The sequence below is a fragment of the Saccostrea cucullata genome, unplaced genomic scaffold (genome assembly GCF_032062105.1).
Source record: "Saccostrea cucullata isolate Sc308-1 unplaced genomic scaffold, CSIRO_AGI_Scuc_v1 ctg312, whole genome shotgun sequence".
Taxonomy (NCBI): Eukaryota; Metazoa; Mollusca; class Bivalvia; order Ostreida; family Ostreidae; genus Saccostrea; species Saccostrea cuccullata.
In genome coordinates this window covers 525966-550418 of record NW_026929887.1, presented here as the reverse complement: position 1 = coordinate 550418, position 24453 = coordinate 525966, and the positions used below count along the sequence as shown (strand labels likewise).

At 31.9% G+C, this 24453-nt stretch overlaps 1 protein-coding gene across 4 annotated transcripts in view; it reads left to right on the top strand.

Moving 5' to 3' along the window:
• The window catches only part of LOC134282418 (von Willebrand factor A domain-containing protein 3B-like), a 33899-nt gene extending 11431 nt beyond the window's left edge, over positions 1-22468 (top strand). The window contains exons 12-37 of one of the 4 annotated variants that reach the window (XM_062764818.1): positions 107-337; positions 494-676; positions 944-1077; positions 1271-1545; positions 1851-1886; positions 2101-2130; positions 2971-3099; positions 4200-4244; positions 5373-5421; positions 5635-5791; positions 5962-6083; positions 6277-6327; positions 6474-6951; positions 16545-16713; positions 17073-17197; positions 17299-17439; positions 17569-17666; positions 17940-18026; positions 18209-18397; positions 18860-19187; positions 19309-19465; positions 19840-19968; positions 20118-20239; positions 20337-20595; positions 20740-20974; positions 22004-22468. In XM_062764818.1, the coding sequence (XP_062620802.1) occupies positions 107-337; positions 494-676; positions 944-1077; positions 1271-1545; positions 1851-1886; positions 2101-2130; positions 2971-3099; positions 4200-4244; positions 5373-5421; positions 5635-5791; positions 5962-6083; positions 6277-6327; positions 6474-6951; positions 16545-16713; positions 17073-17197; positions 17299-17439; positions 17569-17666; positions 17940-18026; positions 18209-18397; positions 18860-19187; positions 19309-19465; positions 19840-19968; positions 20118-20239; positions 20337-20595; positions 20740-20974; positions 22004-22112 (4068 nt within the window). In that variant the 3' untranslated portion in view covers positions 22113-22468. The remainder of the gene's footprint in view (positions 1-106; positions 338-493; positions 677-943; positions 1078-1270; positions 1546-1850; positions 1887-2100; positions 2131-2970; positions 3100-4199; positions 4245-5372; positions 5422-5634; positions 5792-5961; positions 6084-6276; positions 6328-6473; positions 6952-16544; positions 16714-17072; positions 17198-17298; positions 17440-17568; positions 17667-17939; positions 18027-18208; positions 18398-18859; positions 19188-19308; positions 19466-19839; positions 19969-20117; positions 20240-20336; positions 20596-20739; positions 20975-22003) is intronic. The other 3 variants (XM_062764819.1, XM_062764820.1, XM_062764821.1) reach the window with 3 other exon arrangements.
• Positions 22469-24453: the final 1985 nt, after the last annotated feature.

Sequence of the window (24453 nt, the reverse complement as noted above, 5' to 3'; positions counted from 1 at the left end):
AAAATACCGACTTATAGGCGAGTATATACGGTAATGATAAATTATTATACTAATACAATCTTTTGTACTGATACAAACAGTTTACCTATCAATCATCTCTCTATAGGAACAAATACGACACAAGAAGAAGTTTAATCTGATTTCCTACAACTCTAAAGCCACGGCCTGGCAGAATCGCTTGGTGGATATATCAGAGCTGAGTCTTAAGGGAGCATGGAAGTGGATCCAGGGTTTGTCATGCTGGGGTTCCACTAATACTTATGCTGCTCTACAGCATGCTTTGTCTGACCCTGGCACTCAGGCTATATACCTGCTCACTGACGGAAGGCCAGACCAGGTATTGTTGAAGTCATTTTCTGAAAATATAAGCTTCATTCAACTGTAAAAAATGTTGATGTTATTGGAGAAATTTATTCATATCCACACTGAAAATTGCACTGAATATTTTGCATACAGGTCTGATTCATTAATGCATGCCTATCTTCTGTTATAGCCACCTAAATCCATCATTGCTCAAGTTCAGATGCATCACTCTGTTCCTGTCCATGCTATATCCTTTAACTGTAATGATAAAGAGGCAAATGAGTTCTTGTTTGACCTTGCTAAAGCCACAGGAGGACGTTATCATTACTTCTCAGAGAAAGGCAAGGACCCAGACCAGCCAGAGTCATGGGAGGTAATCCAGCAACTATGTATTGGTAGACTTTGAGAATGAAGATGTATAAATTGTCAGAGTTATTTCCCTTAAAATCTTTAAATAGGTATTAACCAAGTTTTTCATTTTAAGAAACACTTGTGCATGGTTGATACATGTAATAAGCTCTGCATATTCTCTCACTGATGGTAATCACTTGTATATTGCATTTATCATAAAGATTAAAGAATAAATAATATATAGTCTTCAGTTGATAAAAAGTGTTGATCAATAATGTAAATCTTACAGAGTGAAGATATCCGCCATATCAAAGAGGAGATCCAGAGAGGACTAGAGGCCTTAGACAAGGTGGAGGAACTGAGAGATGAATGTTCCAATCTGTCTTACAAAAAGGAAGTATCCGAGATGAAAAAATGCAGCAGGTACTGAAATACTGTCTTCTCGTATAAAAACACACCTCTTTTATATATACATGTATCTTGATAAATATAGAAATAAAAATTCATTTAAATCATTTGATTGAGTATATAATGACATATTCCAATGACATATTCCACAGCAGTTTTATATTATAAATTCTGAAGTTAAAGAAATGTGATATTGTTACATTGACAGAGATCATGTGCTATCCAACACTGACAGAAACTCAGCAGTCCCTCCACTGGACACCAAAGACCTGTACAGATCCCCCTCTCCTCCCCCCAGACCAAAGAGTGCCCCTCCGGTCCAGTCCCTCAGGCACACTCCTACTCCTCCTAAAACTGCTAGACATTCAGAGCCCTCAGATCTTCACCCTACCCCCTCCTCTGGGCGACCACAGACTGCCAGAGTCCGGTCTGCTAGACCCCAGAGTTCCAAGTCAGCATCCTCCAGAAATGCTCTCAGTGCCAGTGAGTCTATAAACCTGTATATGGTTTGTTCTCTTCATATATGTTAATTTCACTGCTAAAAGTATGTGCACTGATTATTATACATTAAATTTGTGTACCTTTACAAATTATTTCACCTGCAAACTTTTTTCACCTTTTTCTTTAAATTGTAAAGTTCATTTTTACTCTCCTGTACAAAAAAAATCAGCAACTTTAAATTATTAGTTTTAGAGTATTTCATCATCTAAAATAGAAAATATAAGTCATTCTGGTAACGTCACCTTATTTAGTAATGTTGAAAGTAATGCTGATAACATTTTGTGCAGATGAAAATCAGCTGTCTATAAGACATTTAAGATCAGGTATCAGCTGCTCAATGCTTGCACTGTCATAACTTCTGTTATCTGCCTAATTCAGTAATATTTCAGAACAAGAAGGTTAATGGAAATTTAAATCGCACTAAATTTCAATATTTATACTTGCATATGTTCTTTCAAAATTTTGTGATATCAAATTTGCATTCAAAGTTAAATTTACTCACAGCCAGATATGTAAGAGTTATTTTCAAATTCACAGTTTATAAAAGAAAAATGAACCGTCATATTGGTATGTCATACACTTATGTAACCATTCTGTATTTATATATTTGTTCATACATTTTACTCCCTTTCCAGTTTTAGAACAAAGCTTTTGTAACTCACAGCTTAGTTTTAACATTTTCTTGTGATTTTACCAGTATTAAAACGTAATCAAACAGTGAAAAATTTATATTGCATGTGTTTTAAAAGTCATTTCTGCATGTGGTGTGTTTGAAAACAATATTAACCAGAGTGAAATGCCTCAGAATGATTTTTTTTTAATTGATTTTAAATTTGTTAAATTGGATGAAGTCATCTCCGCTAACCAAGGGTTCCGGTGTGGAGTCCGACCGAAAAGCATGGGCTAGCGAAGATGGGGTGAAGCTGGAGTCTGAGAAAAAAGTTTAATGTAAAATAACACATGTATATGTAGTATGCAGTGATACAATTTATAACAGAAAGCTAAATACAATTTCTGATTATGAGATGGAAACCTCTGAGTCTGACGCACACTTTTACATGCAGTAAAATGATCCTAAATAATTCATAAAAATTGTGTACAATTTTGCAAGATTTTGTTATAAGAGATGAAAATACATACACACACTCCTTTTACATTAATGTCATAAGGCATGTTCCATTTTACATTTGTATGCATGTGTTAAATATTAAAATTATATCACATGACATAGTACCTGGGACAGCAATTTAGGACATTATGCTTACTGTATAATACTTTTTACATGTATTGTGTGCATGCATGTACCTGTATGAAAAGGAAATTATTTAAACACTTTTTATCACAATTTTAATTCCATTTTGTTTGAGCCTTTATTTTGAATTGATTATATTTATTTAATTATGTTAGGTCACACTAAAACCAGCATGCTACGCACTTTGAACAGCAGTGGACGTTTTTCACCCAACGAATGGCTTTTGCCAGAAACCAGAGCCTTGTTTGAAAAGCAAGCTGAGAAACAAAGACAATTGGCCATAGGTATAATATTTATGTAGATATTCATTTCATGATTCTTTTTGAATTCTATGGGAAATGTTGATCCTCATAATGTCAGTGCATTCATATATATGTCACAAGTTTACATGTACTGGTAATATTTGTGCAATACTATGAATCAAACAAATAAGTTCAATGAAAGAATACGGAAAAATGCCTAATGTACTTTCGTGTACAATTGGTTGAAATTTATTTGTTTTGAAAAACAGTTGTTAAAGGTAATATTGAAAATTTTCACCTCTCTGTAGGAACAAATCCCAGAGTCTGATGCACCTCAATCTTGTTTTCTTGGGGAGGGTGTGTTAAAATTTTAATATAAAACCCTCAATTTCAAGTAGCATTTATACTGCATATTGACTAGTTGTTGATATAGCTATAGACCTGAATACATGGTTTCAATTAATCTGACATTGCGGGGATTAAATATATAAATAGAAATGAAAGTTCTTTCTTTAGTGATATCTTTAAAAGATCATGCGATTACACCTTAAGAACACTTGACCTTAGTAAAATTCATTCTAACCACAATGCTACCTAAATACCTGATAGACATTTTTACAATTAAAATTAGTCTCATGGATCTTTCTTCGAATATGCTTGGGCAACTGGTGTCTGAATTACATGATTTCTACTCCTCTTCTCTCATGACTTTTCAGATTTAAAAAAATACATTTCTATGAAAATAATGCTTGCTTGATGCTTTGATCATCTCTGCTTTAAGTTCTGCAAAAGTTAACCCTATCTTTTTTTATCATTTATGACTTTCAGAGTTAATGAAGATGAGAAATCACTCTTTATGGATTTTAATTCTTTACATTGTAAAGCATGATTGATGTATATGTCTGAACAAAAGTAGTTGGAATATAATCAGTCAAAACTTCAACTCATCCTTTTAGGTGGATGTGCATCTTAAATCTCAAATGAGTACGACTTGCAAAGTGAAGCGCATACCTGGTATATTTAAATTCTCTCCCTTAGTTGAAGACCAGTTCAGAATTCTGTTGTATGTTAGTGTACTCTAGATACATGTCATTTACCTCTTTGTTTCTGGTATTTTATAACATGAATGCTTTTTGCTTCAGTTTTACAGAGATTCAATATGTCCCCCTACGTGGTGGATCCCAATGGTATATAACAACCATTCTGTTTGTAATCTGCTTTAACCAACTAGTTATTGAAAAATCATTTAACCTCCAAAGCATTTGTATGTTACTGTTTTATTTGGGGGAAAAATCAAGTTCAAGCGATTTATTGATTAAGAGAAGTTAGTAAGAAAGCCTAAATGCATCCACACAAATTTTATAATTAAGCTTTTCACTCCCATCCCATACATGATATATTTATTATGTTTATTAAATAAATTATTTTTTAAGCAAATAAGAACGCCTGTATTGTGCTATTCAAATTCAACACATGTATTCAGGCATAATGTATCAACATTATTGCATTTTTGGCAAGCACTTACAGCTTTGCTGACAAAACATGTACCCTGGTATATATCAAATATACAAATAAAAAGACTTTAAATTGAAACTTTTGAAGTAAAATGTATTTACAGAATATAAAATTAGATTATGACTTTAGTACTAAGAAATTTAAAATGATTTGTGAACAGTTCTGTGTTAATCATTCAGTTAATGATTGTTGTACCGTAATATGTTTCAGTTTTCTATAACAAATATAACACATTTTGAGAACATTAATTATTATGTTTCATTAACTCAGTTATGATTTAGATTAATGAACTGTGGTGATTGAGTGTATTAACTCTGCTAATAATTAATTTTAAAGTTCAGTTCAACATTGTTAATTCTATGAATGTTTAAAGCACATGTACAAGTTTTTTAATGTTAAAAAAAAAGTTAACATGTAAAAGAATCTCAGTAATATAAGAATGTTTAGTTAATAAATATTTCTGTCATGGAAAATCTACTGATGATTATGTGAAAAAAGTTAAACTTAGGTAATCAGCCATGTTATTTGGGGGTGGGGTGGGGTGGATTGGAGGGGGTTATAAAAGATGCTTATTTATGTGAACTACCGGTATGTTTTAGGAGACTAGAAAGCTAGAATACAGTGTATTTAGGGAAATAGGGTCAAATTAGGCTAATTTACACTCTTAAATTTAACTAAACTTAGCTAAACTTCTCATGTATATTTGTATGTATTATAAACATTTCAAATTCCTTTGGTCTGGATGTAAAACTTTTGTAGATGTTTGCATTCTTCTGAATTGTCTCCCTTTTCTATTGTAGAGGCAGAAAAAGATCAGACTAAACGACAAAAGGTTAAGAGAGTTATTAGGTATTGATTTATATTTTTTCTAAATTTTATTTTTATTAATAAAAAAATTTGTGGAAAATTATTTGAGTTAGCACAAATATTATAAATTATAACTGTTATCAGAGAATTTTCACTTAAGAACTCGGGTTTAAAGCAAAACATTTTTAATTTTTAGTTAAAGATATAACAGAGATAATTTCTAATTTGTCTTTCATTGAATCTTGCTCACTTAAGGTCCAAGGAAATGTCATCCAAGATGTGGCTGAGTAAAAATGGACTTGTGGCCAAGAAACTGACCATACTTGACGCCCTGTCACCAACAATGGTCCCCCACAAAACCAAATACGTACCCATTCTGGATAAACATGTTGTGGCCAAAGTCTTTGATGAAGTAATGTTAATTGCTTTAGTACTCTTTGATATTGAAAAAAATCTTAAACTTTTAAATTCCAATGATTATTTATCATATTGAATACAAGTAAAAGTCTGTCATGATTATATAATAATTATTGCAAATAAATATCCTTCATGAGATAAATTATCAATTTATGCTTTCTATAGATATTGCCTGTAGCCCATGTGTCTAGCAGGTCAAAACAACAGATAACTTTGGTCAATCCTATTGCTGTGGATCTAGAAGGCTACAAAAAGAAAGTGAGGAAATGTGTAGACCAGTACAGAGCGTAAGTTTCCATAATTAATTTGATACATTGCCTAATAAAAATTAAATTATATTATTATGCTGTACAAAGTTTTCAATCAACATTTTTCAAGAATAAAATTGTTTGCTAAGCCTTATAATAGTTACAATTTTGCTCCTTTTCTCACAAATATTATTTTGCTTATCTTTTCAAAACATATTATTATATTTCATAGGAGATTGAATAGAATTGTGTGGAATGCATTGCCTGAATCTGCAAAAGCTGAGTAAGTTTGGGAGATTTTGAATAATGTGATACATAAACATATTTACATGCTTGTCAGATGTCTCTTAAAAGAAGAATTTTTTTTAACTTATCCTTTTGTTTGGTGATCCTTAGATGAAATATTAAGTATTGTTAAACTCTTTTCAGATTTGATTCAGTGGAACCTGTATCATTTGAAGACAACAAACTAAAATTAATGAAAGCCCTAGACAATGCTGGCTGTCCAGTCAGAGAACAAGACATACTGCTACTGGAAAAAGAAATTAAAAGAGGAGAGAAGTACATCGAGCAGGCAGAAGACTTACGCCGAGCCTCTGATCCCAACAGACAGGAGAGTTTTGATGACTTGGTGAGAAACCGCAGCAGACACAGCAGCAGAAGTTCTTCTTCCAGGAGCAGCAGAAGTAGCAGGCACAGCAGCGCTAGCAGCAGAAGCAGCAGGAGCAGCAGGGGGAGTAGGAGCAGGCGATCCCGTAGTGAGAGTCCCAGAAGTCCTAGGAGTAGGACTCCCAGCAGAAGTCCTAGTCCTGCCAGGAGTAACAAGGATGAGGATGAACTGAATGTGTACGATGATAAAGCTAGCATTGCATCCAGTTTGACTGTGAACTCCAACCCCGATGAAGAGGTCAGACCTTAATAAGTAGTACTGCATCCCATAGTGACCTTGTTTACCAAATATTCTATACATGCATGGGCTACATGTATATATATGTATGTATGTTTTTATAGCATGGGCTTTCGCTATGATATATATACATTAGTACTGCAGATTAGTGTATTAACAAAATGTTGTGGTGATCCAGACTTTTGAATCAATCACTTGTATTAGAAACAAGGATAATGGCTCAAGTATTGTATTCAAATTGTCCTTGCTTTCTAGGATATTTTTTCAAATGATACTTTTGTGTGGAATGAGATTGAAAACTTGAAAGGTATGTCTTGAATGTTGAAATAATTGCACGTCTTCATCATCAATCATTTTAGTGAGAATTGTGGTTTATCAATCAATATCCATTTTATATTTGTTTTTGGTATTCAAGGATGATCAAAAGAGAAATTTTATCGCCTAAAAGCCCCATCATTCTCTTTTAAGTTTAAAGTTTAACAAAAATAATTATGGATAAAATTTGAGTGCACAAAACTTTGAACAAGAAAAAAATCTCCCAAATCAAAAGTAGGAAGAATTCATCCAGGAGTTGTGCTTATTTGTAGAATAAATTTTTATTTTGAAACTTTTTTTGAATTTATTATAAAACATATAATTTATGTAGAAATTATTTGTAGGGTATATTTTGAATACATGTACATGTAAGCATGCTTTGTAGATATGTACAGACTAGTCGCTTTCACAACTTGATCAGTATTATGTTTACCCAAGAGCTCACCTTTGAGGAACTTTTGAAAGTCCTATATATATACCAGATATTCAATGTTTTTATGCATAATGTTCTGCATTTTTTACAAGTATTGGTGGTACATGAAAACTGTATCTGTATGCAAATTAAATGTTGCAGAAGCTGCACATGTTGCCTGTGATAATTGTTGTAACAATGTTTATACAACACTTTTATATGTTATCTGTTAGATGTAAATGTTTATGTTTTCATCATGTGAATATTAGAAAAAAGATCTAATGATTACTTTCTCTTCTCTCCCAAATATGTTTTTTTTTTTTTAAATTTTATATATATTTTTTTTCAAATTAGTCATCCAAATATACTTTAACTTTTTTCTTTCCATAAGAAAGTAGATTTTTCTTTTCAGTAGATTTTAGAACAATGTGGGAAATATTCTAGTATTAGTTTTTTTTCATCCTTTGTCAAAGTATAGCTTTTTATCTCTGTGTAACAATAACATACTACAGTGATGTACGTAGTACAAAAAGGTGTAGATGTTTCTATTTGCACTGTGATGGAATAAAATTATGAAAATTTATGTTAAAGTTCCTACAATTTATATGCCTGTTTTTCACATTTGTATATTTATCCTCTTCATAATTTACTGTCTAAGAGGCTGAATCGTAATATTGGACATTTCAAATTTCTCATCTTCCAATGAGACACAGCATGGAGCTGGAAAAGACATGATAAACGACACTACACGAATTGTCAACAACAACAAAATGTTGGCATGATCTGAATTCATTAGTTGATGGTATTTTAAGATTTTGCAACATGGGATACTTTGAAGAAAGAATTCAAAGAAAGCGACACAAATTAAAATTTTTCAGTCTTGAAGTTCGCTTTCCCAGACCCCCTCACCCTTTACTTTAAATACGGTAACAGATTGAATAGCATTTTTCATGCATATTTTATTGTTTATTTATCGTATAAAGTATCTTTTAAAGAGTTTTGGCTGTACACAATTGGACTTTCTTTCATAGGAATATGGACAAAACTTTTGCGTAATTTTTCCTATATCTAGTATAAAGGATGCGCCATGGAAAAGGGGACATACATGTAATTTGCACAAATGATGATTTTCACTCGTACGAATTCAAAAAAAAAAAAAAAGAGAGTATATTTTTGGTCATGCGAAGTTAATTGCTTGGTTCTCAGGCTTTTTTTCAAGAAATATGATGAGGGAGGGAGGCATTTTTAAAACTCTATTTATTGCCCCCAAAACATGATGAGACAGCTTTTTACATTGTACAAAACCTCAAAAAATGATGAGGGAGGTGATTTTTGTTTTATTATTATTGATTTAGCAATAAAAAGGGTCAATGAGGCACCCTTGTAAGAAATGAGGGAGGGCCTGAGAACCAAGATTCGAAATTAATTTTTATGGCCTTATTCAATTGCAATGGAGACTATTTGGCATATGAAATGAGAATCGTTCAATGATACTTATCACCACAAAAACGGAAAGTCTTCTAAGGGACTACTCCGACCCTCAGCCAGGAAGGACAATTCTTTAATTTATAATTTAATTCAAAAAGTCTTTAAATGAAGCTTGAAAATTAAATATTTTCATATGCAACAATTTTCATTATATGCCTCTCAATGTGCTTCAAGGTTCTTTGCAAAGCTCCATAAATTACTTCTCATTTCATATAATGTTAATAAACATTGGTATCTAAAAATGTTTTTTCGGGATAAAAATTTCTACTTTTAATTAGACCTTTTTGAGAAGTTTAAAAAACCTTGAAGTATTTGATCTTTGAGCAAAATTACATTGGCCCAATATCATTTTCCGACATTGGACCAACGTAACTTACAACGGTGGCCCAACATTGGGCCAACGTAAGCTTGCTATCTGGGCCTTTGTGTCCCTACGAAAGCCGGATAGGCTCATTTCTGAAAAGATTAAAAAATATTTTACTCGTTATAACGAGTTAATTATCTCGTTATAACGACTTAGTTATCTCGTTATAACGACTTAGTATCTCGTTATAACGAGTTAATTATCTCGTTATAACGAGTTAATTATGTCGTTATAACGACTTAGTTTTATCTCGTTATTACGAATTACTTATCTCGTTATAACGAGTTAGTATCTCGTTATAACGAATTAATTATCTCGTTATAACGAGTTAATGATCTCGTTATAACGAGTTAGTTATCTCGTTATAACGAATTAATTATCTCGTTATAACGAGTTAGTTATCTCGTTATAACGAGTTAGTTATCTCCTTATAACTAATTAATTATCTCGTTATAACGAGTTAATGATCTCGTTATAACGAGCTAATTATCTCGTTATAACGAAATAATTATCTCGTTATAACGAGTTAATGATCTCGTTATAACGACTTAGTTTTCTCGTTATAACGAGTTAGTTATCTCGTTAAAACGAATTAGATTTCTCGTTATAACGAGATAATTGTCTCGCTATAACGAAATAATAAGTTGCCCTTTTATTTCCAAATAATAGCAATATAGGAATTAAAAATGGCTGTTGTTTTAATGCCATTGAAGTTTAGTTGATAATTATCAGTCGTATTTAACTTTAAAATTGATAAAGAGATGCAAATATAATTTGCAATATGGTTTTAATAATATTAATCCTGTTTGAACTACAAGTATCTTGCCGTCAATAATCACAATTTGATGAAAATAGCAATCTTTTAATCGAACACATTTACACATTTATACGTGAACGTCTCTAAGTACACACTATTAAAAATATATGGCCAAATGTACTTGCTTCAAAGTTTTGCAATTTAAGTATAACAACTTTCTCCGATAAAACACACTATTTTTTTTATATATGTTTAACTTTTGGATGACCTTATAGATTCCATAATCAATGTCTAATTTCTTAATTAATGCATTATAATGGCAAGCTAAGGCAGGCGTTAGTTACGCAACATATCTTATATACACTTACAGTGTGATATATATTATTTTTAGAGTCAGAAATGTTTTGAAGAAGGGGGGTATGGAGACATCAGCAATTACGTCTTGGGCCCGCGTAAAATTCGGGGGCTACTGTCCACTCATAACACAATATCACGAGGCAGTCATAAGGTTCCGTATACACGTACACGTATTTGTCTTTGTTTTTTTTTTTTTTTTTAGTAAAACAATACAAATCAACTGCATCGTTTATAATTAAACGAACTACAATCACAGACACAACCCCTCGAAAAAAACAAAACAAAACTAGTTTGCTGTTTTTCAATGAAATATTTATCATACACACTTTAAACAAACTTGATCGACTCGATTTTATATGCAATACTTCCTATTACTTACATATATCAACTTTAGAGTTTTTAACTCGTTATAACGAGATAATTAACTCGTTATAACGAGATACTAACTCGTTATAACGAGATAATTAACTCGTTATAACGAGTTAATTTTTTTTACATCTTCTCAGAAATGAGCCTATCCGGCTTTCGTAGTGTCCCAAATATACATTATAAAATTTATAATAAATCATTTTTTGTGTGGCTATAAAGACCCTTACCCCGACCCCCCCCCCAACCCACTTTCCAGATTCCTGGATCCGTAACAATAAGTTTGAGAATCAGAGACCCGTGGATCTGTTCCTTTAATGATTTTTTTCCGATACCGCTGCATTCGTTTGAAAATGTTAATTTTCAATGAAATTAATTCGATAATAAACATTTTATATATTAACAACTTATGATTTGCCACTTATGGGCTTATGGCCAGGCACTGTCGCAAGTGCTGGTTACATCTTTTTTTTTTTACCAGATTTTTGAAAATATTTGGATACTATTTATGTTTTGGTCATACTTCAACAAAAAAATGGGGCGGGGGGGGGGGGGGTATTTGCCATTCAAATGAACATTTATTTGAACATTGAAGATTATTGTGTGGGGAAAAAAAGATCAAACCCCTCAGTCCCCGAATTCTAAACTATAAATGCCTATTCCATGCTTCTTTATAATGTCAGTATTATCCTCTCAGTACGTTGAGGAAAGATAGCGCCAAAATGTCAGCAAGATACAAGTAGGCCTACGGGAGATAACTCTAGATGCGTTCTCATGAGTCGCCATAACAACAACGTAAACGACCAGGTGCGCTTCCGTTTGTCCAATACAAAGGTTTTATCGTAATCGCCGGTGATTATTCCTTTATTGATTGACAACTCTCGCTATTATGTATCAAGTAGTCGAAAGTAAGAATCCAAGGCGAGATTTTCTTTCCAAAAACCTCGTTCTTGAGCTCGAGAGACTGAGCATGACAAAGGTAAGATTTAGGTCGAATTCACTCTGTCTAAGATTCACTTTCGTCTGGCATGTTTTCAAGTTGCATTTAGTTTGATACGGTTTTTAATTTTGTTCTTTTTATACTTCACTTCTCGTTGACATTTAATTATCCAGAGCGGGTGTAATACTCATGTCGAGACATGACCAGCAGTTGGGTGTTTCTCCTAAAAATTCTATTTAGAATGGCTTGAATTCTTTCTAAATAGACAATTTAAAGGTAACCCATTTTCAAAATTTTGAATGATAATCATCACTCTAGATCTCATGATATAAAAGACATTTCTTTTTAAACCCCTTGCACAAGCAAATGTTGTTCCACCTGAAAACACATATATATTTTTTGTATGTGGTCTGAATAACCTGGGCCTTAGGTGATTAAATGTCTTCAGAATCCAACGTTTTAATCTTCATGCCATAAAACATATTCTTGATAACAAAAACTTATTGTAAAAAGTTTAGAATTTGACGAAACTAATCTCATTTAAATACAATGACATTATAACAGTAGTCTTTGTATATATGAAGTTCTCTTTGGTTTGTAAAGGTGTGAAGGAGATTTAATGAGTTCAGATTCTAAATACATCATGTTGGTCAAAAAGCTAGATATTGAATATTATTAGAGTCTTTCTTATTTGTTTATATATTGATTATCTGTTTACTTCACGGAAGTTATTCACAAATCCTCCTCAGATATCACTTTGTATAGTATGTGTCATAGAGGCAGCAACTGTTAACAGTATAAATAGCTTTACTTATATAATAATGTTTGTGTTTGGAATATGCCCCTTTGATTCGCCTCATTGGTCTAATGCACATTAAAGCTGGGAGTTTTCAATGTTGCCATGCCCGGCACGCCAGACCGTCAACAGATAGGATGTCTTAGTTTGTGGAATCCTTGATTTGACTTGTATGAGTGACTTTAATTAATTAAAGTGTTATTGAGAATCATGGCGGTTTCATTTGCACCAGAGAAAAATGTCTACTCTTTTTATGAAAGAAAGAACAGAGAGGAGACAAAAGTAAATAAACACGAGGCTTTTGTTCGTGAACTGTCAACAATGGTAGATGATATGTTGGTAGGTGTATTATGTTTTATCAGTTTTGAAGAAGTTTGCTGGCTGTATTATTAACAAGGGTATTTTAACTATTTATATTGATTAAAAGTCTTTTATTCTCTTTCTAATTCATTGAGATTCTCTTTTCAGTTTGTTATTGTTTGCAGTAGTTAATGCAAATATATTTTCAGTTGTGTATGCTACAATCAATTGGTATTTCGATCACTGTTTGAATGTGTTTATTTGATGTTAGTATAGCATAAATAAAGAGCTAAATATTCAGATTTCAATTTTTCCATAAACACAGTTTGGATTACTTGCAAAAGAAATGAAGAAAAAAATCAATATATATGTGTGCTATATTTAGGGGGGGGGGCTGGTTTCAATCACATATGATGGTTCAGATCATCAATAAAGACTTGGTCTTCTCAAACAATAACTGTATGACCTTAGAAATAAAAAGTATGAATTTTCAGATGAATTTCCAATACAAATCTCAGTCATCTGGGAATGTAATAGCCTGGCCGGTTGACACTAGAACAGCATTTATTTGATATATGATAGATATATATATGACAATTCAGACCGTTATTAGGGAATTGTTATCTGATATGGTGATGTGATACTTAATTATTGAAAAAAAATTATATTTATTGAGTAACACATAACTGGTAATCACAAAAGTAATTTAATGGTGGAATATATATGTACAGTACCATTAAATAAGATACTGACATTTATTATAAAATATTTACATTTTCAATGTCTTTATCTGTTCAAAACTAATGAACAGATAAAGACATTGAAAATGTAAATATTTTATAATAAATGTCAGTATCTTATTTAATGAACTTGAACAGATAAAGACATTGAAAATGTAAATATTTTATAATAAATGTCAGTATCTTATTTAATGGTATTGTACATATATATTCCATCATTAAATTATTTTTTATATAGATTATTTGTTCAAAGTTACAAATAATCTATATACTTTATTTCTACATAATTGTACTGGTTCATTGATAGGCACGGTTAAAAAATAATCGTGTGTGGGGCGGGACAAATAGAGACAGAAGCGGGGCTTGTAGCACACTGATTTGCGGAATCGAAAGCATGTAAATATAAAGAATAACTGTCAGATTTTTTGATTTCATGACAATGATAAATCGATTGGTTGGCATGATAATTTTATGCTAATTTTCATGCAAGCCACTCAATTGATCACATATTATGAAATAAAAAAAAAATTAGACAGTTATTCCTTGATTATTCAGAAAATGTTTGATAAGAAACCTTATTTTATTTGTACCTTTTGCATGTATTCCTTGCAGTAAATCCAAGAATCATTGCATTACTGCTGTGAATTCAGAAGGTATTCTCCTAGCATTAATATTTAATATAAAGATAGTAATAAAATGGATGGCTGATTGAGTTAACTTTGAAATATAGTGGTACTTGCACCTAATTCTTTATCTTATAATCTTTAGAACACCAGCATGAATTACAATAAAATGATGTATTTACTGATCAATAGAGCTTATTATGCCAATTAAATGCATGGGTCATAGAATTCCAGATAACAGTTTAGTATAGATTTGAAATTATTTAATACCTTGTTTTCACAAGAATTAATAATTTTTTGCATTTCATTATGGCACAGGAATTTTGGGAAAAAACTTTTTTTTTCATTGCATGTAAGACTTAATATATTGTACATATTAAACTTGGGGAAATGCCTTAAATTCATCTTGTAATGAAGTCATTCAAAGTAAGAGGAATGTGTATTTGTGCCCCCCCCCCCCCAATGATTTTTAGTTTTCTTGTTTAAAACTAAAATTACTGGTAAATTATGTGCAGGACCATTTGTTTGTATACCTCAAATTGGTCAATATATTCTCATCTTTTTAGATGTCAAAAGAAATCCCCACTGCTGTGTTTATATATGTATACCCATTTAGCATTCACTTTAAATATCAGTTCAATTTTTTTATCGCAAATTTAATTGTTAATATATTATATCTTAATTTCCTATTACTATAGTAGGAGCCTTTGGTAAGTGGATGGTTGTCAAAACCTCTGAAAAATCTCATTTTCTAATCATTCTATATACTATACATAGCTGTATATATCTGTAAAATAATTAAAGCACAAAATTCAGAAAATATAAAGTTATTATATTAATATCTGGAATGGAATATTTAAAATTTAAATGCGAAATCTTTATCTAGAGCTTAACTATCACACACTAAATTTCATAGGAAAGTTACCTCCCTTTAAAAGGATTTGTGGGTTCCTATTTCAAAATATACGTATAAAATGTAACTTAATTAATATACTCAATGCTACTTCTTATTTTGGATAAATGTGTGATATGTGTATGCTATAAAGAATATTCTTCATATATATAAAAATGATTTTTTTCTTCTGTCGATCCATTTATTCACACTCTGTCAAGGGAACATGGAAACTTTCGATCCTTACACTGTTGTTTAATGTCCAATGTCACTACAAGCTTAAATCTTAAATAATACATGTAAATGATGTAATGTTATTATAATTGTGGATTAAAAACAAATTATATGACCATTTTTTTTTCTAAAACTGTAAAACTGACAAAAAATGAATGTTAATTTAGATCTATAAGGGTATAATGGCAAACAGGAAGAAAATTGAACTTGACAATGAGCAGATAATTTATTTCATATTTTCAAATACATGTAGGCCCGGTAATATAAATTTAGAAATATGAATTTGAATTAATTTACAACCAAAATAATACATGTAATAATAAATATATATGTACACGTATCCATGCATTCAGTTTTTTGTTTGTATCCCTTAAATAAGTTTCCATGAAGCCTTAAATTAGCTAAGTAAAGAAAATATGTATGGTTGAGGTTATAGTCACCACTTTTAATTTATACAGACTGTATACTATTCATTAGACAATATCATAGTTGTATTATAATTAATAAATATAATGCATGCATGTTAGGTTTCTTTAAACGGATTAAGGGGGAAAATAAGGATTTTGAAAAAAAACTATTAAACTTTTCTCTATACATTTTAAATGTTGAATTACATGAATGCAAAATAGTCATCATATTTATATTTAATTGGTTCAATTATATTATCATGGTTGCTATATAGGTGTTCATTAACTAAATGTCAAAATGATTAAACTGAAATTAATATAAAATAATAGATTTTAATTTTGTGATTTGATTCACTACTGGATTCTATAGCAATCTTTTTTCATAATTTTACATTTTTTTCTTTGATAATTATACAAAGTGATTTTAAAAATAAAAACCCTTAAGAGTTAACACTGAAATTGAAAAAAATGAGGTAAAACTGATCATACATTTGCAAATTGCATGACAAGAACATTTTATTATGTCTTATGAATAATTAAAAGTAATTTGAAACTCCAGAAGCCATTATTAGTATTAAATTGATTATATTGATTTTGGACAGGGCCATAGAAGTCACAACTGCCTTGACAGAAAACCAGTCAAACTCCGGAACCAACTTCTGATGGATCAGGAGAAGGAACTACCACAGAACATCATACGCCGCGTCCTTGACACACTGAAAGGTCAGTCCGTGGTGGCCAGGAGGGACTCAGATGGACTCTACTATCCAGGTCAGTTCTAAAACATATATCTTCCTATGTTTTATTATTTCCATGAATTGTTTTGAAATCTGTCAAGTTAAACCATATATGGATGTTGTAAATCTTGTCATATGATCTCATGAAAAAATGAAATCAATTTTTTATTTGTAATCATATACTAGTATACAATCAGGACCTAAATGACTTGGAAGTATCTATACTTATAAATCCATTTTTTTAAAATATATATTTCATTAATTTGTAGAAATCCCCAAAAATATGCAATATGCATTAAATTGTCATCATTCTACTACATCATAAATACATCAACATTTACCAAATGATTATTTATTTCTATTTATGGTAAATGAAGACTTTTTATTTCTTAGGAACTGTGGTAAAATGTCCTGACACAAGGCATGCATTGGTGGAGTTTGAAGACAAAGAACAGGTGCTGACACCTACCAGACTAATGATAGCCACTAGTGGTGCCATCGCCAGACCACATCTCAGGGTACATTACATGCATGAACATGCAACTCTTTGTCTAGTAAAAACAAATTATGGTCATTTTGAAATTAGTGTATGATATGAATTAAAATACTCTAATTTTAGATTGGAGATTGTGTTTTGGTGAGGGTCATTAATACAGACTCCAAACTTGAGTGCTACGCCCCAGGGATTGTACAGGTTCTCCCTCAAGATGAGACTGCTCAGGCCAAATTCTACACAGTGATGATGTACAATGGTCAACAGGTAAGACTGCATTGCCCAAAATAGACAAATACCTTTTTCTTTATATAATCTTTTAGATCATATAAAAAATATAATCTAAAATATGCAATCCATGCTCACTTGATAATTTTCATGGGTTTTCTATGATAGGCAACAGTCATGAGAAATTATGTCATGAAAATCAGCAAGTCCAGATTTGAGTTTGCAATCCGCTACATTGCAGAAATTCAGATGCAGAACCAAGGGAGGTAAGCCATGACAATACAAAAATTTACACAGGGACAATATTTCAGAGTTGTAGTATGTAATCATTCTCACTTGAGTTTCAAGAAAGCTACTCACTTATTCATTCCTTAATTTTACATTGTTTTCCATCTAGCTGTTTTTAGAAATGAAAGTTTCATTACTATGAGAACTTCTCACATTTATAATTTACTCTCAGCAAAATGAGACGAGTACATGTTTTAGTTTAATCTTTTTTAAGTGTACAGATATATTACAATGTATTTGCTTACTTACAGCTTTGATGACCATGTATATGTAAAGACTCCCCGATCAGCCAGACCCAGTGATAAAGAAAAGAGGGGGAGAAGGGAGCATAGAGAAAGGTACAGAACATGCGTGTAACACAATCAAAGGGCAATAACTCCTCCAGCAATACACATGTATTGTCAATGAAAAGTAGATAAGTGGCTTCTCCTGTTATTAGAGATAAAGTATAAAGTAAATTAACAGTAATGTTCTTGGGATTGGGTACTTCTCAGTTATATAACTCTGCCCTTCATTTCAGAGAGAGAAAAGCGTCTCCCTCCCCAGAGGTTGAGATTTCTGTGGTGGATCAGACGGAGAGTGGCCCCCCTACTGAACAGAGTTCTGTGATAAGTGAGAGACCAGCTAGTGCCCGACCCCCAGCCCCTACCCCTAACACAGCAAGGACCGGCAAAACAATGTCTCCACTCCCAGAGGAGGAAGCCTCAAGGTTTGACTTTTTTTCATTATCTAAAAAAAATTTTCAGTAAATAGTTGCCTCTGTAGGAAACTGGATATATGACACTGATTGACTGTATAAATTGTTTTTAAAATTAATGAATTTAAATTTTGCTCTTGCTCTTTAAATTATGAAAGTTATAACAATTAACATATAGATTCCCATTTCACTTAAGGGATTACATTGATATCAATTGAATAAAGAATTGATCTTCTCATTTCTGTCGACTCTAATTATTTAAAAAAAAAAAATCAACTCAATTATTAAAGTGCTTTAGTAAAATGTTTTCTCCTATAGACCACGTACAGCACAGAGTATTTTAAACCGTGGGATTTGTGTATTAATTTTAATTATAAGCCATATCATGAATGAGAGAGAGAGATTTTAGAAAACAGCTATTAATGAAGCAATGTACATGTATATCTGATGACATGCTCATTTGCTTATTTGTAGATCAAGATCACCAACGCCAACACCAAGAGTATCACGATCAAATTCTAGATCTAGAAGCAGGTCAAGGTCAAGATCTAGGTCAAATTCTAGAAGTAGATCAAGGTCACATTCATATTCAGGAGAAAGAGATAAAAGATCTAGATCCAATTCAAGGTCATCTAAATCAAGGTCCAGGTCAAGGAGTAGTGAAAGTTCAAGGTCTCAATCACCTATCAATCTAAAGACTAGGTCAGAAAGCATGGAGAGATTAAACAAGAAAAGCAAGAAACTTAAGCAACTCAAAAAGCAACTGAAAGAGCAACAAGAACAATTTGATATTCAGCAACAGGTATGTTCTTATAGCTATCCATTTTATAATAGATTAGTTTTCCACCAAATAGGGATATTTTTTGTAAATGAGAATTGCTTAATACTTGAATTCATTTCTCCAAAAATTTCCTAATCTGTAGAAAATACAAAAGCAAGCAAAAAAATTGAAGAAGATGAAGAAGAAACTTAAGAAGAAGAAGAAGTATGAGAAGTCGGTTAAATCTGGTAGTCGTTCTGCTGTAATAGAGGTAGAGGATTCTGAGGACTCAGACGACAGTAAAGTCAAGGCCAGGCCAGGTAAGAAAAGTCAAGGCCAGGCCAGGTAAATAAAGTCAAGGCCAGGCCAGGTACGAATTATACACTAGGTGGAAAGGATACGGGAGATTTTAGTAAATCCTCCAATATCCTGCATCTTTATATGCTATTTACAGCATTTTGTTTTTGAAAAATCAATTAATCCATACCTATCATTTATTTAACCCAAAAGCTAAATTTATTGTGATACTTTCTAAATTTCTTCATTTTCCATGCAATATGGTATGTCCCTTATTCAGTGCCTGATAGATATTTTACACATAGATAACACATACTATTTACTTTTACAATAAAATCTTTAGTTTTACACATATACTGTATATTGTTGTATATTTAACCTATGTCTCTACTTTCAGATTCTCCATCCTCAGTTCAGGGTCAGGAGGTGACCTCTGGCCTCCTGAGGTTGAGGAAATCACTACCGTGTCTGAGGGAGGGGGAAGAGGTGATGGCTCGCTGGTCTGATGAGGGCTGGTACTTTAGAGGTAGGGGAGCTGTTCTATCGATCTTTATCAAAATACTTATCCTCATTGAAAAGGAAAAAATAAGATTTTATAAATACACTAGACTGTTTTATTTGTTTAATAAGGTGACAAAATATGGACTTATTACATGTACTTTGAAATTATTTCAGGTGTTGTTAAACAGGATTGCAATGACTTCAGTTACATAATTGAAGACAGCACAAGAATGTGTGAGAGAATATGGAGAGAGGATATAATCACTGATTATGATGATGCCAATCAAGTCATTCAGGTAGTGTAAAAAAACAAAAATCATTGTATGCACTGTTGAGAGATAGATATTGATTGTTCATTGTTTTTCAATGGATTTTTTTTTCTTTCTGGAACAGCCAAAAGATCCAGTCGTGGCCCTCCACCCTCATTACAGCTTCAGTTACGCACCAGGAATTGTGTTGGAGGTTTATCAGAACTTGCAAATGAAAGTCCGATTCTATGACGGAGAAGAAGACAAACTTCCAAGGGAGGAAATTTATAAACTGACAGCAGAAAAGTTCGAGCATGATGTGAATTACATTGTTCAGTGTGAGACTCGATGGGTGGGGCAAGCTGTGGTTGCTAGGGACGACAGAATGGGAAGCTACCACTTAGGTAAATTGTCAAGCACTTATACCTATTTCAGGCAGTAAAGATTAAATTGCAACCCAAATAGGTTTATTTTATCATATAAGACATTAACATTCAAAATTGGGTAGATGTGTACCAGTTAATTAAAAAAAATATCCTATCTTTCAGCTTCTGTGAAGGATAGAGTAGGTAATGGCAGGGAATATGTATTGGAATGGTGTGATGGGGAGCAGGCCACACAGACCTCCCATCATATATTTGGAGTTTTCACCAAGCATCACCCCCTGTCTGTGGGGGACCATGTTCTAGCCATGTGGGACAGTCACCAACATGTGTACCTCCCAGGCTGGGTGGCAGGAATCATAGGGGAGAAAATTAACATCAAATTCTGTGATGGAACAATGTAAGCTTTTCTGTTTCCTATTATTAGAAATTCAGAATGTCTGCTTAATTTCAAAGATAAATATATTTTAATTATTTTTCTGAATAAATAATATTGCTGAATAATACCTTATCGGAAAATATTGGAAATATCATGATCAAAATCAAAGTTAATTCATTGTTCTTCAAAATGTTACAATATACCGTAAATCCGGAAATTTTTACGTCAATTTATTTTTGCGAATTTGGGTCAAAAAGCTGTTGATTAATTTTTACGCTTCAAATTTTTGCAAATTGTCACTGGTGCTAAAAATAAAAATCACTGAAGATTTTCATATCAGGTTATGTTTCAAATAATATGCCCAGTTAGAATACCACCAATATACTCGCAACGTGGCAAGATATTGCAAAATCGCTCCGAAACAATTTTGATAAAAATACAAAAGGATTTGCACTGAAAATAATTTCAAAATCAAATATAACAAACATTTTAGAGGTTGTGTATGCCTTTTCACCTAAAGTATAATCCAAATGAAGAACAAATATAACTAATTTTTTCTCAATGTTTGGTTTTTTCTCACCTAAAATTTACACGCCGCATTTACATTTGGAACTTTCTAGTAAATGCACTGAGTTTGAGTTATCGCCCGTTTTGATACACGGTTAGATAAAATGACAGTTCTCTCTTTATTGGCAAATTAATTTATGAAAATAATTAAAAATGGGCATACCGCCTCAGTGCTTGTCAAATCATTGGACAATATTGCATATAATGAGGGCAATTTACACGCATGGGTAATTAACTTGTAGTTATATAGTAGACTAGTGTAAACAGGTTTCTTTTAAAAATGGCCAGTGCCTACCGACGCCTATTCACTGAGTTAAAAAAAGTTCTCAGAGAAAAAATTCTTCACATGTTGATTTATTTTTAAGAAAAATATTTTTGCGAATGCAATGCACACGCAAATTTGCTAAAAATTTATCTACAATAAAAATTTCCAGATTTACGGTAATAATTGCATCCTAACTCTTTACCTCTCCTTTTTGACAGACGTGATGTAGAGGATATTTTACAGTGTTTCTGGTTAAGCAGTGACTATTATGAGAACGCAGTTCTGTTCTACAACAAGTGCCAAACTCAGACAGAAGAATCCGCGTAACGTTAGTAGACTGATCGTTGTATATCAAGGAAACTGCTGTTGTTCAGGGATTGTTACAGTAGTTTAAATAATACATGTGTATGCATTTTTGGAAATATTGTAGATGAAATCTGAAATATTTTTAAAGTACTTCCTATTTATATTAGATGACAGTTATGTAATGCAGTGTATATGTGCTATACTTACTTATTTAGCTGTACAACGGTATTTACTGTAAGTTCGTCAGTGTTCCTCAGTATTCTGTATTATTGAGGTGCTTGAATGATTTTATTTGGGTCTGATGAAGAAAATGATAAAAAGGTCACAATTACATGTAGTATAGCCTTTGTATGTTACGCATATTTTTTTACCGGGTATTGTATCAGGGCTCCCACTGGACCGAAATTATTTTTCGCCACTTTTCGCGACAAAAGGAAAGGCATACTTACATCTGATTTCTCGACAATGCAATGCACTTTATGTTAGTCCTTTTTTTTATTAATTATGTTTATCTGACACAGACATTGTTTTAAATTTGTTTAAAGCTTTAATCATGGTAGTATCCATTTAAAAAAAAAAAAAAAAACTTGTGTTGGAATTATGCAATAAATTTGATATTGAATTGATATTTGATATTGAATCTGTCAACTCTTGACAGAAAATGTCCTCTTGTTTATTTTTTTTTTTTCGCCTGCGAGGGGGGGGGGGGGGGGGGGGGGGGGCAAAGACCCAGTAAAAAAATGTTATTTTTTAAAAATGGACATTTTCATCATTTCATTAATCAATTGTGAAAAGAAGTAATTAAAAAGTAATGAAAATTAGGTTTTGAAAGTTGACTTTATTTTAACAACTTGGATCGAGACTCCAGGGTTTAATATGCAAGCTCATGTTATTGTAAATAATTCAGTGTAATTTACTGATTTAAGATAATTCTGTTTCCAAACCAATTTCGTTTTCACTCTTTGTCAGTTTATGGAATATTAATGTACACACTTTTCAATTTTAATTAGGTAAAATTACAATTTTCGTCATGTTTCCCTACTTTCGGTTTTAAAAAAAACGATCTACATAGATCCAGATTTTGTTGATGAAAATCTTTTATTTTCTAACTTCATATCCTAATAACACTTTATACCCCCTTGTTTAATCCAAATTATATTATTCCAAGCAATTTTGTAACCCTTTATTGCTCCAGGCCAGTTACCTAATCAGCTGTGTTTGTTCAAGCGAGACGTGATTTCCTACATGTAGGTTTCAGTTTTCACACCTCTGCTGCATTAAATAAACATAGGGACTATTCTGTGAACATTGAATAAACAAAGGAGCTAACCAAGACTACTCAAATTTTGTACATGGTACATAAAAAAAAATCATTTTCGCCACTTAGGAATTTCTTTTCGCCACTTTTGAAAAAAATTCGCAATTGGCGACAATGGCGAATCACAGCTCGAGCCCTGTATTGTATAATATTTGTTAAAAAAAGTATTTTACAGTTTATCAAATTTTGCATAATTCTGTCTCAAACATCATGCTAAATGTTCTTCTGGTCAAAGACCCTTGATGAGTTTGTGTATTAATGAAAAACTGTTGTTTGTCTGTAAACAATATTCAAAATAATAGCACACTTATGATATTTGTTTGATTTCAATATAGAGCGTGGTACACAAGTTGGTTTTATCGATGCATAATTTCCTAATATTTTTTTGAAAGGATGGTGTTGCTGTGGTTACTTAAAATAAATACCTTTCAAAATGCTACCCCTGCTATGGTTTAGATTTGATTTTGGTAAAATTTGGTACACAAGTAGACAACTACAGCAGGATGTAAAATTGTTCTTCAACTCACAGTTCTTTTATGTTTACAAACCAGTAGGGCTACAGTCTCTTTAGACTTCTAATTAATGGCATTTATGTGGTGTATATGTCTCTTGGTGTCAGTTTATTAAGAGGGGAATTGTTTTGGTGCTAGAGAATACTGTTTTGTAATTAATAATTATTTTTTTAATAATTTATTTAAATTTACATATTATTATCATTTTTAAACTTTTTAGATTATACACTGTATTTGTATTAATTGAAACAATTTATGATGACTTTTAAAATCATGTCTATAAGTTTTCAGTTTTTTGAGATTCCTATATTTATAAGACTGTTACATTTTGTCCTTACTCTTCTTTACTTTAACTGTATGAAGGTGTTTTTTCATGTTCAACAGATCTTTGGAATACTTTGTGTTGTTTTTGTTTTGAATTCATATTTTGCTCAGATGTTGGATTAGTATATATTTTTTTATTATTATTTTACTTTTTAGAAGATTAAAAACTCCCCTGCCCACAATCTATCAAATATAGATACATGTACAT